This window comes from Manacus candei, unplaced genomic scaffold (assembly GCF_025592945.1).
Source record: "Manacus candei isolate 608988 ecotype Guabito, Panama unplaced genomic scaffold, ASM2559294v1 h1tg000131l, whole genome shotgun sequence".
In the NCBI taxonomy this organism is placed as follows: Eukaryota; Metazoa; Chordata; class Aves; order Passeriformes; family Pipridae; genus Manacus; species Manacus candei.
Genome location: NW_026138179.1, coordinates 39,974 through 56,806, shown reverse-complemented (window position 1 = coordinate 56,806; position 16,833 = coordinate 39,974). Strand labels below are relative to the sequence as shown.

Below are 16,833 nucleotides of genomic sequence, written 5' to 3'. Positions count from 1 at the left end.
GCATCTCTCCAGGCCCTTGGATGCACACACCACCTGAGACTGCAGCTCAGCCAGGTGAGGTTTATTTACAGAGTAGCTGTACAGGCCACAGCAAGCCAGCAGGGACACAGCCCTGCTTCCCACAGAGGCTTTCTAGTGATTTTTCAAGTACCTTCCCAAGGAAATCACTCCTTTTCCCTTCAGCAGAACAGTCCGCACCACCACCAGGAGAGAACCAGGGCTCAGGATTTGTGACTCCAGTAGCTGACCCTTGAACTGGGGGCACAGAGGGCACATGACTGCAGCAGCTGCACAGGCAGAGCTCTGCAGACCCATCTTTGGGCCACAGCAGCCCCCAAGTGTCCTGCCCTGTGGCCTCCCACAGGGAGCAGAGTGCAGGGAATCAGGAGCTGGCACTAGCCTGTGTTCTGAGAAAGATTCCTCTGCTGCCTTGCTTCTGCTCCCACAAAGGGGTGTCAGCTCTTCTTGCCAGGCCCAGGAAAGCCCTTTGCTCCAAGGAATGTGAGTGGAAGGGCAGATATCACCCCACCCCCATGCTGTGTAGCAGCCAGCCAGGGCAGGGCCCAGGCAGGCCTCGGGGCTGCAGGTCTCCTGCCGTTCCCTCGAGTGTGGTGCTGGCACAAGCACCGACCGACTACAGGCGCAGCCGCTTGATGTCCTCGCTGCGGAAGTCGATGCGCAGAGCCAGGACCTGCCGCACCTCGGCCGGCGTCAGGCGCCAGGTCAGCGGGCCCGAGTTCGGGCCCCAGTAATCCAGGATCTCTGTCACCTGGAAAAAGAAGGGACCTGTAGGAGACGACTCAGCACAGACTACCCGCACAGGTGAGTTCAAACTCTGCCACTAACCCCCGCAGGTGAGCACCCATCAGGCACGGGGCAACTTCTCCAGCTTCCCCACGCCCTGGAGGTGTGACGACACCTGGATGAGCTCAGTAAAGCCACGTGGAGTCCAGCTGGGGCTCCCACAATCCCCCAGTAAAAGCAGACCAAGTGCAGCTCACCCTTTCCAGGTTGAGGATGGTGGCCATCTGGGAAAGACGGGCGAACTTGTCGCGGATAGTCCAGGTGGTGACTGTGGTGAGATAGGCTATGAGAGACCTCAGCTCCTTGTCGAACTGCAGACCGCCGAGCTGTGGGCACGAGGGAGCTCTGTTACCTCTCCAAGCAGGCCCAGGGGTTGTGCCAAAGACACAGTTAAAAGTCATAGAGTAGCAGGGGGAGGTCTCTGAGCAGGAGGGTTCCAGTTAGACCATTTACTGCAGCTTAAAATGGCTTATGCTTAGACCCACCATTAAAGCCACCCCCCCTTACTGGTGCCATCTTTTCTCAGGCCTATAACATAACACGCTTTCTCCTTGTGGGTGGTAATACAGGATGTCCCTGAGTTGGCCACTGGTGGTTGCAGAGCTTTTTAGTGAGTAACATTTGCCTCTGACCTGCCCCATCCCTTTACAAAGGGTTTGGAGTCAAAACAGATTACAGGGTAGAGGGGTGTTTTGCTTACCCTGCTAAAAGTGGATTTGAGCAGCACTTTCTCCAGTTCAATGGCTATGAGACTGGTTGTAAGACCAGTGAGGGTATCGTAAATAACTGGAGACAGTCCAGCCTGGAAGCAGAAACCTGTGTCACTCTTGTCAAGAAAAACTGAGCAGAGGTCCCCAAACCCCAAGTCTAGGAGAGCTTTCAAATAACGACCCATCACTTGCAGGCTTGTCAAGTGGAGAGCACCACAGAAGTGATCCAGGCACATGGGGGCTGCAAGCAGGCTTTGAGAATTGCAGGAGAAGGGGGTGATTGGACCCCTAAAAGCCCTGCAAGGCACTGGAGGACATCTCTGCCTGCCATTCCCCTGAGCAGGGGAGGAGCTGGGAGATGCCACATGGAAGTCTGGCTAAAACCTGGCAGGCTGCCATCTCCCTCCCTTCCTCTCACCTTGAACTCTGTCATCTGCTGTTCCAGATTGACGATGAACTGCTGGACCCAGGGGTCGTTGGCCTCGTAGTCGCTGAACTCCTCCTGATAGTGAAATGCAAAAGGTTGTTTATGTGGCCTGAAGTGAACTGCAGCCAACAGCCCAGAGGACAGGAAGGGTTGCTCCTCCTGGAGCAGCTCTGCACCCTTTCCGTTTTCTCAAGCTCCTCTCTAGCCAAATGTCCCTTTCCAGGCTCAGCTGCAGAGGAAGATCTGGGTATTTTACTGTTGCTCTGTGCCAAGGAAACAGCAGGTAACTGAGGAGAATGAATGCATTGCTCTGACTGTGCTGCTGAGCAGAGGATGAAGAATGCCCAGGTACAGCTGGAAGCAGAGAACACTGAGCCTTACCTCCTCGATGTTGTGGGAGACAGAGAGGAACAGGTTGATCCAGGGCTTCACCTGGGGCTTGATGGCTGTGCTGTTCAGCTCACTGAGACCTTCCTGAGGGGGACAGCAAGAGGAGAGGACAGTGAGGCACAAAACCTTTACAGCTAGGATGTGTTGATGCTTCCATCCTCACTGCAAGCTGGGGAAACCGACCCGCAGACTTGCACAGGAACCTGAACTCAGAAGTCCCAAATCCCACACTTTTCCAGTGCTGGCAGGCTCTGAGGACACCACAACAAGAAGAGGAAGGATGTTGGCCCAGAAGCTGCTTTTGTGCTGACTTGCAGCCTGGTCTGAAGGGCTCTTGCTTCCCCCAGCCCATCCTGCACAGCTACAGAGGTTTCCTGGCAGGAGTGAGGCACACAGGAAAGGCCACAAACTCCAGCTTTTCCACTCAGCACCAGCCAGGTCAATGTGATTGCACTCAGCTGATGCCTCCCACCTCCAGTGCAGCTTAGCTCAGTAGGAGAAGCTAAAAGGAGGATAAAAGCTGTACCCACAGTGAGTTCCCTGCATTAATCATAACCCCAGCAACACGCCATCTCCCCTGAGCAGCAGGTTGTCAGCAAAGCCTCCTCTGTCCGTTGTGATGCTCAAGAGCTCTCAAAGGCCTCTCCTCTCAGATACCCCCCTTTGGCTCAGTAAGCTCACCCAGCATGAAACTATGCAGGTACTGATACTGCCTGGCATTTGATGGAAGTTTTTCACTAAAACTGGCATTTGTGAACAGGCCCTGCTGGCAATTGCCCTTTTCCAAGGCAAATTCAATGTGTGTGTGATTCATACAGTGGAGGAACTTGCTGCTCAGCCTCTTGATTGCGCTGCAGCCAGTTTTAACACTGCACTAGAGCTAGTCTGGAGAGTTTTACTCCCTACTGACAAGCTCTTTGGTTTTGATACAGACCACAAGCACCAAGAGGATTTTCTGGCAATGCTGCTCTGAAGACATCTGGCTGCCCTGAACTGCAAAGCCAAATGAAAAATAGCCTGGCCTCTCTGTGAAGAACAAAGGCAAACCTGGCTGAAAATACTCTCTTTTTGCTTGGTTTCTTTCCACAGGAGGTACTAGGTCTTCCTGTGTCTCTCCCTGCCAGAGACCACTGTGAAATTTTAGGACAAGAGGCCCCAGGATGCCACAGGAGACTGGATTCAGCCAGACTCTATGCCGAGGAGTATTTTCATTTGGGAAAGGAGGAGAAACCTGAGAAAAGAGCAGCTCTTTTCTACCAACTGCTTGTCTTCAGCATTACTTAGTGAGGTTGTGGACAACTTGACAATGTGCTGTGCCACGAGGGAGAATGGAGGAGATGGAAATGCTATTAATATTTCTTCTCCTGAAAGTGCTGAACCAACTACAACTCCATACTGAGTGAAGACAAATGGAGCAACATTCCTTCTGGCTCTGCAGCTGCTTCCAGTGCTTTTCTGCAGTCACCAGCTGGTGCAGCTGTGCAAACGGGCTGGGGCTGCTCCCACGCCTCAAAGCTGACTGCACCCCTACCCAGCACTCCTGGGGTCAGGTCCTGGGCTGACCTGACTCCTGCTTGAGTTCTCCCTGAAGACACCAGCAGCCTGTGTTGGGGGCCAGCAGCAACTCCTCCAGGCACTCACCTGCAGCAGGTCACGGAATTTGTTGGAGACAGCAGCCATGTCCGACAGGCAGCTCTCAATCTTGGCCTGTGCCTGCTCACCCCCAAAGCCTTGGCTGAGCAGTTTGCTGCAATCACTCTGCAGGGAAGACATCCGTGAGCAAGTTGCAAATTAATAACCTGGGCAGTTTCTATCCCCTCGTGTTGCCGAGCTCTGGATGCCCACCAGCCCGTGGGCTAGGACAGCTCCTGCCCCTGCAAAGGCACAGGCAGCTGGATCCAGCTGGGGAGAGAGAGGGAGAGCAGGAAAGGAGGCCAGGGGCTGTCTAGCCCAGCACCAGAGAAGCACAGCCTCTCCATGATGTGCATTTTATTCCTGCACCAGGTTGGTCAGGCTGGAGGAAATGGTATTTCCGGCTGCTGCCATCAGCTGGAAGTTGCTCTGCCAGCTCAGTATTGCTTTCCTAAGGCTGGAGGGCAAAGGCTTCAGGAATTTGGGCATATCAAAGTCCAGATGGTTTACCTGACCCCCACCAAGGGAGGATATTACAAATCTGATTTAGGAAAAAAAACAGTGAAGAACACAGACCGCACCTCCAACGTCTTCTTTAGGGTCATGATGTTTTCACTGCAGACTTCCACGTTGTTTAAGGTCACCTGGGGAAAAAATCAAAACAAACCCAAGTAGAATCCATTGGAATTTCTCAGCACCTCAGCCTCAAATCCATATGTTTACTCCATGCCCTGCCAACAGCACAGGCTGAAATGTAAATATTTAAGGGACAGAGTTGCTACTGTGAGATCCGAGCATTGCAGGTTCACTGAGCTGCATGAAGCCAAACTACAGAACCTGCAGCTAGCACAGAGTTTGAGACAGTTTATGCCTTTTTCTCATCACTCTGCCCACGATGCTGCAGTGAAGCCTGACTTGTGGGTGACTGGTGGAAGCCATGGTGTACCCCCAGCTTAATGTGTCATGAAGAACAGAGCCAGAGTGGCTGAGGGCAATGGTTTATACACTGTGTCTGAAGCAGGAGGGGAGGCAGGAAAGCACAGGTAATTATGCAGGAATCAGCAGCCCTCCTGCCAGGTAAGTGTCTGTTCTCCCCTGAACAGACTGTTCTCTACCTGCTGAAGCTGAACTAAACATCAGTATAAGGCTGGGCTTTGTGCAGACAGGGAAATGAGGCAAGGTGACAGATGAATGAGGAAATTCAGTGGGAGAACTGACATTCTGAGCCCTTTGCTTCAAGAAATGCAGACACCTGTAACCAAGAATTCAATGAAATGGAAGAGTTCAGTCCCTCCTGCTCCTTTTGTTGCCTTCTCTCTTTGTACACTGAAAGTTCCAAGGAATCTCTTCAGTGCTGGCTGTTCACAGCAACTTACAGAGAAGGAGATGAGCCAAGGTGAGCCAGCCCCTCTCCAGTGCTCTCAGTCCCTGCCCACAGGTCTGCTCAAACCCTGAGAGGGCAGAGCCAGAGATGTTCTCCCAGTGAGGTCTTTTCCACAAGGCAAGGTCTATACAGCAACCCACCATGGGGAAGGATGTGTTATGCTGCAGAAGACAGAGACGCTCTCTGAGGGGTCTCTAATGCTCCCTGCCACGTTCTGGCCTGCTCAAGCACACAGGGAGCTGCAGTACTGCTGTTAGAAGGCAACAGGAGGATCATGCAGGCCCGGCAGAGCAAACAACCCTGCTCTAATGGAAACTCTCCAACATGCTAAGTCAAAGTGCAGGAGCCCTGAGCTTGGGCCAGGAAACCTTTTTATCTGGAGGAAGGTGTGGATGAGATGCTCCCCCACCACCTTTGTGCAGAGCCTGTGAAGAACAGGATTGATGGACACCTCTAAAGAGCTCAGACTCTTCCCCAGCCCAGAAGGAACCATCACTGCAGCAGCCCAAGAGACACTCATGGTATCACACTTGTGACTTGGTGTGGAAGCCCTACAAACATGAGGTGAGGTAGAAGCATCTACCAACATCCAAAGTCAGGCCACCCACCATACCTGAACAGGTTTTCAGATTCTCTGGACACCATAGTCACACCAATGCTGTTCCCAAGAGGTCCCCATTGTCTTTCCCCCCACCCCAACTCATTCCACACCAGAACAGCCACCAAACCCACCAGAAAGGACTGCTTGGCCTCGTCGGTGCTTTCAATGCCTTTGGTGTCGAACTTGCCCTGCTGGAGGCTGCTCTGCATGATGTTCACAGCACTGGTCACTCCTCTCTGGAAGTCCTGGAAGGTCGTGGCTGGAAAGCCCTGCTTCAGCTTGTTGTACAGAACCTCCCTATGGGCAAGCAGAACATACCAGGGCTTAGAGCAAATAACTGCAGGTGACAACAGAACTGTGCTCTGTGACAGGGGACAGTGTTCTGTCTGAGCTGGGACCTGGACAAGGTAAGTGGGACTTCATGGGGACAAAAGAGGGCTGGCAAGTATCTCCTGCCAGCATCTAAAGGCAGAAAGAAAAACGTAACCACCCAGATTCTGAGCTTTCTCAAATATCCTGCCTGCAGATGCTTGCAGTCTTCAGTCAGTTCCCCACTCCCATGTTGGGATGAAAAACAGCAGGACAATTTCTGCAGGCTCACCCGAAGTTTGAGTCACTAATGAACCCAGAGAACACTAGGGGTGGTCATGTACCATCAAGCAGAGTAGCACCCCAATGCTATGTGGTGACTTGGTCTCCTAGGGATTTTGGGCCATGAGATTCCTTTTTCTGTTTGTCCTACAGGTGATCACCACTAGTGTGAGAAAAGATGCCCAGCTCCAGCTTCCCACAGCCCACCTGCCACTGCTTCCTGCAAGCATGACAAATCAGAGGTTCAAAGGTGAAGAACACAAGGAACACCACCTGACAGCAAACACTGTTTGAAGAACGTGAGGTGCAGGCACGTTACAACAAACCTGGTGTACTGGCATTACCTGAAGTCAGACTCCAGCTCAGTGGTGGAGTGGTTGATCATGGCACAGAGACAGTCTATGCTGGAGCTGGACAGAGCACGCCCAATGCACTTCTTCACTATATAGAACACGTCATCCACCATGCTGGAGGTGAGCTGGCCCTTCTCGTAGCTGTCCATGGCAACAGCCTGCAAAGAAAGCTGTCTCAGAGCCCCGAGCCCAGTGAGTGATGGTGCCCTCTCAGAGCAGTGCTGTGAGACCAAACTTGGTCTGCCCCCTTCACCCTGAGTGGGACTGTACCCTGTGTGGGCTGGCACTCAGTTTTCAGGAGCCCACAGACCTGGAAGATCTGTCTCAGGAAGATACCCACGGGTATGTCTGGAGCCAAAGTTCAGAACCAAACACTTGCTTTTCAAGGCCAAGGGAAACAAAAGGCCTTCCCAACAACTGCAGACCTGCCATGTACTTGCATCCCTCCCGTGGGATGCTCAGCAGAGGACTGGGGAGCACACACAGAGAACCATCGGAGAGTTTCTCAGCACAGTCAGAGCCCTACCTTGTTGACAGTCTCCCTCATGAAGTATTCCTCCATGGTGATGTAGTAGCCAATGAGCTCTTGCATGGTGCAGCTCAGCAGACAGTTGTTGAGGAGCTTGTCCAGATATTTTTGATGCTCTACAGAAGAGAGAACCATCAGCAGGGACCAAATGGCAGAAAGCAGTTCCACCAAGTCCCCTTGCTACCTCTCTGATGGACACCCAAGGGACACACACCTGCCAAGCCCAACTTGGAAGAAATCACAGGCCTCAACTGTGGAGCTGAAATTGCTGAGCTGAATTTTGCAGGTGACAAAAATGATTTCCAGAGCTCCACAGAGTACCAAAACCCCGAGCCTGTGTTCCCTGTGGCCTCCACCTTTAGGATTTGTGCCTGCGGTGACCAAATGTCCCTCCCTCTCTTTGGGGACCTTGTTTGTTATACTCTACAGTCATTCCTAATGCTGGTTTCTCCGCTAGAGGGAACAACCAGTGCTGAAAACAGGTTTGGAGAGGTCAAGCTACACAGTCCTCTTCCACAGCATGCTCCCAAAGCATCTTTGCAGATCCTGTGTCACTCTGCTCTGCCACTGCCTCAGAGATATCTCCATTTCTGGCTCCGATGAACAGAGAGCCTGCAAGTCCTGGTGTTCAAGGTGTTACCTTGCTTTACCTCCTCTGAGGCTGTGGCATCTCCCACCTCAAAATCAGCTACTATTCGTCTCTTGATGAACCTCAAGTAGAGCTCACTGCGGGCGTTCATCAGGGTGACTTCTGTTAAAATGGGGTCAAGCTCCCTGGAAGGAACAGAGCAAGAACCGAGGTAGCAACACTACAAAAGGAGAGGCACTAATTTAATTCAGTCAGGTAGTGTGTTTTCTGTTCTCTCATTGCAAGACCAATACTGCCCCTTTCCATCTGTGCCTTTGAGTGGCAGAGCTCAGCAGAATAATTGTGCAAAGAATGCACACACAATCAAAATGTCCCCCAAAAAATCATTTCCAAAGGGGGATCTCTACAATGCTGCTTTCTTCTCTGCTCCAAGAGTTAGCAATGCTCCCCCTCTTTTTTCGTCATAGCTGTGAGGACATCCACATTAAAATCACAGTGGTAAGGACTGCAAGACTCTAAGCAACCTGCTACAACTTCAAAATGAGCCCTGCTTTGAGTGGGAGGTTGGACTAAAGACCTTCCTCAGTCCTTTCCTACCTCAGTTTTGCTACAGTTCTGTGAGCCCCAAGCAGCCAGTGCTAGAAATGCTTGGTCCCTGCCATCTCCTCATGTGTGCTTTTGTGCACAGATCCATGTGTTTCTCTGAACATGATGAAGAATCTGATTAAGCTCAACAGCTCAGGAAATGTGAGACCAAAAAAGCATGTGACAATGTGCAGAATGCTGTGGTCACATCAGACATGACCATGAAAAAAAAGAAAGACTGTCACATCAGCAGCTTTTTCATCAGTGTGCACAAAAGAATTTTACAAATCCTGCTCAAAGCCTCACAGCCCAACTGTGGGACAAGGAAACATTATCTTTATTTTAGAGATGAAAAAGCAAAAGGTCAGAAAACCTGGGATGGTTACTCAGAGCAAACAGTAAGTACATCTTTATATTACCACTGAAACAATTAGTTATGCAGGCTCACAGACAGATCTTGCTTGAGGAACCAAAGTCTTCTTTCAAGGCATGTTTATAAGTCAGGCAGTGCCAGAAGGGCTGGATGCACTTGCAAATGGCCTTCCTTAAAGGTTATGTAAATATTTAAGATAAGAAAAGTAGGGAAATTGAAAGCATTGTGGTTCATCAGCAAGAAACCCATGTTTCAGAGCTGCTGCTGCAGCAGCAGTACAGGTTAAATAAAACCCAGATTTATTCCTGATTGTGTCACAAATTATCTGCCCAGGGAGCTGCTCCATTTTGTGGGTTTCAGGGACTGTACTGTGGCCATCAAAGAGCACTGGGCACAGGCAACTAAAGTCTCAGTCCTTCATGTGCAGTGATACTGCCAGCCCTCCAGCAGTGCTGAGACTTAAAAGTAATGACTAAGCAAAATAAAGCCCCAAGTCAGAAGCTGCCTTTATGAAAGGGCAGAGAAGGGCACCTAACAATTGGATTTTATGTGTTAGTAGCCACAAAACCTCTGGAAGACTGGGAGTTATCTAAATGCTAAGTAGTGTTAATAACAGCTCAAGAGTGAAAGGTTAGAGCGCATAAAGACTTCTTTGTACCTTGGTTCAATCTTCTCTGCAGAAGAACTTCTCATCATGCTATTCTGGACTTGCTGGAACTGCAATCACAAAAAAAAAAAGGGAGAGTCACCAGTCTTTGCTGATGACTTGGAGTTACCAGCTGCTCTTCGTGCTGTAGCCCAAGGAAGTGCTTACTCACTGGGGGTGATAGGAATGCTTTGCAGGAAGCACTGCCAGAGAAGGGAACTGCATCAGTTCACCTCCTCCTCCAAGGAAGAGCTCGTCCTGCCAGGGAGGACAATGGGAGGGGACTCCAGCAGAGGCACCAAGGTATGTGACCATGAGGCAGCTATGGCAGTCCTGCATCTAAGCAGGAACAAGCCAGTGGGGAAGGTGTGCTGAAAGCACCCTACAGACCTGCACAGCAAAGAATCCTGTGCCCAGGGTGCCTTTACCACGCTCCCAATGAGTCCTTCTCTGCAGCAGAAGGAACAGCTACAGGCTGAACCCCTTTAGCCATCATCATAAATATGGAGTAAAGCAAGGTTTCTTTTAATACACAAGGTCAAACTTTGCTGCCTCTGTGACAGTGGGAGCCCCACGGAGCTGGATAGAGGCTGCAGTTGGCTGCACCAGCCAGTGTCACGCTGCTCTTACCTGCCTGTGATAGTCCCTCTCCTTTATGAACTTGTCCACCACCTTCTCCACTTGCCGGTCACATTCCACTTGCAGGTGCTTGATGAGGGTGTAGAGCCTCCCTGGCCCATAGTAGGTCTCCACGATGGGCTGATGGGTCTCCACAATGCGAGCAATTCCTGTGGGGAGAGGGGAAGCAAAAGAGACTCTACCGGGAGTTCCCAGAGCACAGCAGAGCTACCCAGGTCCACAGACCGGACCATCCTCTCCACTGTTTACTGTAATCACTGCAGTGCAAGTCTCCTGGAGTAGAAGCCAATTCTCTCTCCCCAAAGAGAGCTCCTGCTATGCCATGTGTGCCAGCTGCCCTCCCAGCAAACAAGGTACAAAGCTTCCCCAGGAGAAAGCCACACAAGCTAAACCTGACAGGGGCATGACTGCCACCCAAACACAGTGTGAGCTCTCAGCACCCACCAAGTTACAGGAGAGCAGTGCTGGGAAAGATCAGCCTAGGGATGGCTCTTGGGCACACAGAGAGCAAGCATTAGTAAAGGCAAGAACTCCGTGGAGGAAAAGCTCATCTCCAAGGAGGTCTCTCTACAATATTGCTTTCTTCTCACAAACTCTCTACTCCAGGACTTAGCAACACTCCCCCTCTTTTAATGCTACTGCCAAGAAAGCTCTAAGGGTGCCAGGCTAGGAGAGAGACTTGGCAGTGGTGCAGCCTGGAATTAGAGCAGACTTCATAGAGAAGATGGTTAATAGTCACAGAATCTCAATTACTGTCTTTGGCTACATTCCCACAGAGCATTCATATTTCCCTTCTCTCCCTGCTTTCAAGCTCCCATGCTGCTTCTTGAACAGCCAGGCCTGGAGGCACCAACAGCTGCTCAGCCTTAAGGGATCTGATTTGTTTGTCTGGAGAGCTGGAAGTCTGAAGAAACCTCCAGGGAATACCCATACGTTTTGAGGATGCAGAGAATGGGAAGAGTCTGACTCCTGGAGGAACCCAACGAATCCTTTGCAAATCCACTTCGTGCCTGTGCAAGCTGTAGGTAGGAAAACTTGCTTATTGTGATGCCCTCTCCTGGCTGGAATAAATTCTGCTGGTGTTGTCCCTGTCCCTCGAGTGTGACACGTCTGCAGCTCAATGGGGAATGAGGCATTTTGTGAGCCAAAATTAAAAACATTTAAATTCATGGACAATCTCATCAGGGACTATTTTTAATCCATCAGGAAAGAGGGAAGGAAGATTACCTTCGAAGAGGAGTGTCAGGGTGTCTGCAAAGATGACAGCAGCTCGACGGTCACTCATGTCTGTCCCCATCACCAGCTGCAGGTTCTCTTCTGCTTTGCTGGCCACCTGCATGACAACAGGACCAGTCAGCTGAACACCCAAAGGTTTACTTCATCCCCAGGGTGGTCCCCTGTCCTTGCCCTATCCAGCTTTCACTGGCCTTCCCATTGCAAGAGCTATTGCTGTTGTTCCTCCTTTGAACAGGGATCCTTTCCTCTTTTGTGGAAAACTCAAGGGTTGAGAAAAGACAGAAACTTGTTCTTCTCTTTCCAGGCTCATTGTATGAACTTTAAGCAAGTGCAGAGAGCAAGACACAGAAGGAGAAGCCAAACAGCCCCGAGGATCTGTACTCAGATACCAGAAAGCCCATCCCAGGACACAAAATGCAGGGAGAGAGATGAACTGAGGCCAGTACTGGTTTCTAAGATTAACAAGCCCCAGCCAAAACCTCTTTGCACAACATCCATTGACAGAGACTGAGTTTTGCTTTCCCCTGGATGACCAGACAGGCCACACCAGTTTCACAGACCCTGTTACCTGCTTGCAGAGGTACTCAGAGAACTTGCTCAGCCCCTCTTCGTGTAAGCCCAGCAGGGGAAAGATCTTGAAGAACCGTTCCACCTGGGGCAGGTCTCCCTGCTTCATGGCTGTGTCAAACTTCTCTGTGACAATTGTCTTCAGGCGCTGCTCTGCCTCCTGCAGGAGCTTCAGGTTGGCATCAATTATGCCTCCTGGACAAAAGGACAGAAAAGAAAGGGAAAAGTGACAGCACAATGTTAGTGCTGTATCCAGAGCTACTTTTTTCCCCAGGAGAGAGACCAACACTGTGCAGCTCTAGGGTGAGAAGGCAGAAGACACGCTGGAATTTCTCTATAGGCAAAGAAAGACAGGTAGGTGTGTGATGTACACACAGCTAATGTTGTGGTTTTCCATGGAAGATGAGAACACATCCACCAGGACGTTTCTTCTAAGGATCTGGCAAATTACTCCTTGATTTCCAGTTGGTCTGCTTGGTAGCCCACCGTAACACTGCAACAGTTCTCCCTGACAGGGCCTTCTCTCTTACTTCTTTTGACCTGAACATTTTGTCCTTTGCTTAGTTAGCACCTGAAATACTATTAAAGCTGTGTGCCAGGAACTCCTCTTTCAGTTGATGTTAATTCCAACTTAACAACACTTCGCCTCAAAGTCAGTCTATAACATACAAAGAACTTTGGCCAGAACTAGATCTTCTGCTTTGTCTATTGGGCTATCTGCCATGGGAAATGATGCAGTCTCTAGTTATGTGCTACTGGAAGGGTGACTTATCAGGGTGACTTCACCTCATGAGCAGAGCTCACCTTCCTTGCCCTGACGACTGAGCTCAATCACTGACTTGTCCAGAGACAGATAGCGATGAATATGAGCTGCTGCTTGTTCATAGTCTTCATTCCTCAGGGTTGTTTGAACTCCATCCATGCAGAACTTCAGGTCAAGGATGTCATCAGCTCTCTGAATGGCCTGATAGAGGCGGTTCTGCAAGAAAGGCACCCAGTAAAGCTTCCTGCTGCGGGACAGACCAGGGAGAGGGAAGTGTGAGGAGAAGACAGTGGGGGGGGGAAAAAGGAAGAGACTGAAGCAATACTTCTCTACACAATAAACAACTAAGTAAGCAGAAACCCCACACTACTTAAAAAGTCATAAAACCAACAGCTCTGCAAGAGGAACAGCATTTGTCAAAACTGAGGCTGAGCTCAGATCTGCTACAACAAACAGGCACAGGCCAGAGAGACAACCACAGGTTGTCTGGTTTGATTTGTGCTGAGTGCTGGGATTGACACCTCTCAGCCTGCCTCTGGACAAGGAAGAGAACAGCCCAGATTCCTGACCAGGTTGGGTGACAATGACCATCTCCACTGTCCTCAGTGCTTGACAAGGGTGTCATTGAAGGCTGCCCTCACCTTATCCAGGATATTGAACCAGGAGCTGCATGGACAGAAGGGGATGCTGGGGCAGCATCCCTGGAAGTGTTCCAGGCCAGGTTGGATGGGGCTCTGAGCAACCTGGTCTAGTGAAAGGTGTCGCTGCCCATGGCAGGGGTGGTTGGAACAAGATGGGCTTTAAGGTCCCTTCCAACCCAAACCATTCTGGGATTCTAGGATATTTACTGTTATACCGTAAAATATCCAGGAGCCCAGAAAGATCCTGCCAAATAAAGAACAAAGCAGTTTCCTGCCCAGCAGAGAAAAGAGCACATCTCTGTTGTGCTGTGAGCACACAGAACACCGTTTGGTGGTGCCCAGTCCCAAGCCCCCTCCACCCAGTTACCTTGGCAAGGTCGAGCTGTCGGACTTTGCTGCTGACATTCTCAGCCAGGTTACAGGTGAAGGTGATCATTCCTGCCAACTGCTGGGCATCCCCCTCGATCAGCTGCAGATTAGGGCTGGGAACACAAGGGAACTGAACATGAGGTGCAGGCACTGAGCAGTCGGACGGTGTGCGACAGCGGGGCGGTTATTCCTGCAGACACCACTGCTCCTGGCACAACACTCCCTCCCATTCCACGCCTTTCCCCCAGGGGCAAAGCAGCAGAATGGGACAGACTGATTGCTCTGGAAGGGGCTGCACAGATTGATTGTGTCTTGCTATCAGACAGGGCATGGATGAGCTACTGGGGCTTTATGGCAGTCTCCACTTCTGAAGGGAAAGATGAAGGCTGTAAAATTGTGCTCTGAGCTTCTACCAGGCACGAGGGCACTGAGGATGACTTTCCACATGGATGACTTTCCAGACTGCCTGCACAAGCTCACCACGAAGAGGCAGTAATACTTCATCACCTGACACAAGACATCTGATCCAAGCATTGATGCTGAAAACTGGCAATCTCTGGGGTGAGACCTTCAAAACCCACCCAGCCTACACCAAAACAGGTCAGTCTGTGTGACAGCACAGCAGTCCCCTCTGTCAGTGCTGCTGAGAAGACTGGGGCCCTGGGGATGAGGATTCAACTGCTGTTCCCTGCCACAAACTGATTTAAAGCCTGATGTTTCCTGAGAATGTTCCTCTACAACGCTGAAAGGAATGTTCAGGTTGTGCAGTGAGGAGAAGGAAGGGGAGAGAGTGGGGAGCACTAACCCCATGCGCTGAAGAGCAACCATCTTGTTCCCTATAGTGCTTTGCTGCTCCAGAAGGGCATCCAGCTCTTCCTGCACAACTTTCTGGAAAAAAAAGGACAAAGAAATCCTTGTGTGACTTCCTCTCTGCCTAGGCCAGCAATTTATCACAGATCCTATGTCCAAGTCAAGGACACAGAGCTAGAAAGGCATTAGTGCTTCCCAGAACTCATGTGACAAATAAATCCTTTCTGATCTCTCATTTTAATACCATAAATCTTTATATTTTTGCCATTTAAAATATCGGTTATGGGAACCTCATCACACAATGTTTAAGCCAGATAACCGACAATCTCCTCCCCTGGCCGTTTTCAATGAACGAGGCCTCGGAATCTCCAGGCTACTCGCGATCCAGGGACACCAGACCCGCGGAGGCGACACCGTCCGCCCACCGGGCCCCGGGGACGACCGAGTGCGTATTAAACACCTCTGGAAAGGATCCAGAAAACTAAGGGAGCCGTGAAGCGAGGCACTCGCTCTCCCTGTCACCGCGGTGGCGGGACGGAGCGGGCTGCAGCAGCGAACACCTCCGCGGCGCCCCCGCCGATTGCCGCCTCACACACCTCCTCCTCACACAGCCGGCTGTAGGCGGCCTCCAGGTCCGCCAGCTCGGTCAGCGACTGGATGCGTTCCATGGACAGCGCGGAGGCGGCGGGGCCGCCGCTCTCCCCCCGCGGCGCCTTCGCGCCCGGCGCCGTGGCCGCCGCCATCTTGGGACTCAGTGACACGGCCGGCACCGCAGCCAGGCCCGCCGGGGCTGACCTCAGCGGTGCCTGAGCGCTGGCAGCCGCACGGCTCCGCCTGGCAGCGCTGGGGGTGACGCTCTGCGCCTCGAGGCGGCTGAGGTTTTGTTTTTTTTTTTTGGCGGGGGGTGGGGGATGTTGGTACGGGGATCGGCTGCCATCGCGCCGCAAATCATTCAGGCGCTGCTACGGGCAGCCTCCCCCTCTCCCGCCACGGACGGGATGTGAGGCACGCGCGCCGGGAGCGCGGAAAGCCCCACGGGGAAGGCGCGCGAGGGCAGCGCGCAGGCGCGGCGCTGATGGCGGAGGCGGCCCGGGGCGCGCCCACCTAGGCCGGAGCAGCATCCGCCGCCATCCGCCGCCATCCGCCGCCGCACGCACGGTGAGCGCCGCCCCGGCAGCCCGCTCGCCGCTCTGCGGCCGCCAGACGTGGGATGGGCCGCGGGTTTGACGGGGGGAGCGCCGTGGGCCCCCCAGGGCCTGGGCCGGAGGATGGCGGGGGGGCGGCCAGGCCGAGCCGGGCACTGACCAGGGGCCGGTCCCGGGGGATGAGCGGCCGCGGGGAGCGGGGCCGTGCTGGCTCCACGCCCTCCCGGGGCCGCAGGGAGGCTCAGGGCCACCTGCGGCGGCCCCTTGATGCTGGGGTTGCCGGGGGCTCCTTCCCGCCTTCGTCCCGTCGGGAGGGATCGGCCCTGAGCGGCTGCGGGGTGTGGACTAGTGTTCAGTGAAACGGGGAGGTGCGGCGGTGTCACGGAGGTGTGACGGCACGGGGCAGCCTCGGAGGGATTCCCTAATTGTGTTCAGTTTCAGAGCAGCTAAAGCCGCGAGTAATTAGCGGTAATTACTGGGAGTCCTGATCAGTCGCGCGTCAATAAGGAGCTCGTCTGCCCCTTGGCAGCCTAGGCACTCTGGGAGAACCTTTTGCCTCGTAGCACTAATAAACACCAAATAACTGTGGCAGTCGTGCTTCTGATGTAAAGCTCTACGAGGGCAGCGGTTCTCTCTGTGCTGTGTGAAAGCCTTTGGTTTAGCAGAGTTCATATTTTTGTCCTCCCTGTTGCAGGCTCAGTGAAGCTGCAGTAGCTGAAGGAAACCCGTCGCCAACATGTTTCTGTACAACCTGACGCTGCAGCGTGCCACTGGCATCAGCTTTGCCATCCATGGCAATTTCTCAGGTAATTTTCTCCTCCCCTCGTGCCTTTTAGCTTGAGCTCTTTTGGGTAGTTCAGGGAAACACATGGGTTTTATTGGATTTGGTGCTGAAACTGGGCTGCTTCAGTACAGTGTGATTTTTTTGATGCTAAGTTATTGTTTGCTCTCAAGTGTTACTTGAGCTGTGGTACCTTGATTATCTATGAATTTGATTTATCTGTAAATTTAACATAGTGTTTTGTCCAATTTTCTGGTCTGTTAAAAGA

The 16,833-nt window shown here is 52.1% G+C and overlaps 2 protein-coding genes and 1 long non-coding RNA gene across 3 annotated transcripts in view; 2 read left to right on the top strand and 1 right to left on the bottom strand.

Annotated features, from left to right (window-relative positions):
• Positions 1-46: 46 nt before the first annotated feature.
• On the bottom strand, positions 47-15,422 carry COG4 (component of oligomeric golgi complex 4). The gene is made up of 19 exons (XM_051771333.1): positions 15,236-15,422; positions 14,635-14,717; positions 13,828-13,942; positions 12,861-13,035; positions 12,058-12,251; positions 11,481-11,586; positions 10,245-10,402; positions 9,627-9,685; positions 8,062-8,195; positions 7,419-7,537; positions 6,884-7,050; positions 6,080-6,245; positions 4,545-4,607; positions 3,973-4,089; positions 2,323-2,415; positions 1,933-2,016; positions 1,505-1,606; positions 1,002-1,130; positions 47-769 (listed from the first exon to the last, which is right to left on the bottom strand). The coding sequence occupies exons 1-19, from the start codon at positions 15,380-15,382 to the stop codon at positions 635-637; spliced, it is 2,346 nt and encodes a 781-aa protein (XP_051627293.1). The 5' UTR covers positions 15,383-15,422; the 3' UTR covers positions 47-634.
• On the top strand, positions 8,191-11,469 carry LOC127462613 (uncharacterized). Its single transcript, XR_007900502.1, has 3 exons — positions 8,191-8,993; positions 9,649-9,917; positions 11,065-11,469. It is a non-coding gene; the product is annotated as an uncharacterized LOC127462613 (long non-coding RNA).
• Positions 15,423-15,667: 245 nt separating the features above from the next.
• The window catches only part of SF3B3 (splicing factor 3b subunit 3), a 29,197-nt gene continuing 28,031 nt past the window's right edge, over positions 15,668-16,833 (top strand). The window contains exons 1-2 of the mRNA XM_051771321.1: positions 15,668-15,797; positions 16,479-16,590. Coding sequence (XP_051627281.1) covers positions 16,521-16,590 — 70 coding nt within the window. The 5' untranslated portion in view covers positions 15,668-15,797; positions 16,479-16,520. The remainder of the gene's footprint in view (positions 15,798-16,478; positions 16,591-16,833) is intronic.

What these genes read in the sequence shown, in the direction of transcription:
- COG4 (XM_051771333.1), bottom strand. Translation starts at nt 15,382, where the DNA reads ATGGCGGCGGCCACGGCGCCGGGCGCGAAGGCGCCGCGGGGGGAGAGC. An exon ending in GCCGGCTGTGTGAGGAGGAG is followed by an intron (nt 14,718 to 15,235) that starts GTGTGTGAGGCG and finishes TTTTTTTTCCAG; the next exon opens with AAAGTTGTGCAGGAAGAGCT. An exon ending in AGAGGGACTATCACAGGCAG is followed by an intron (nt 9,686 to 10,244) that starts GTAAGAGCAGCG and finishes TTGTGATTGCAG; the next exon opens with TTCCAGCAAGTCCAGAATAG.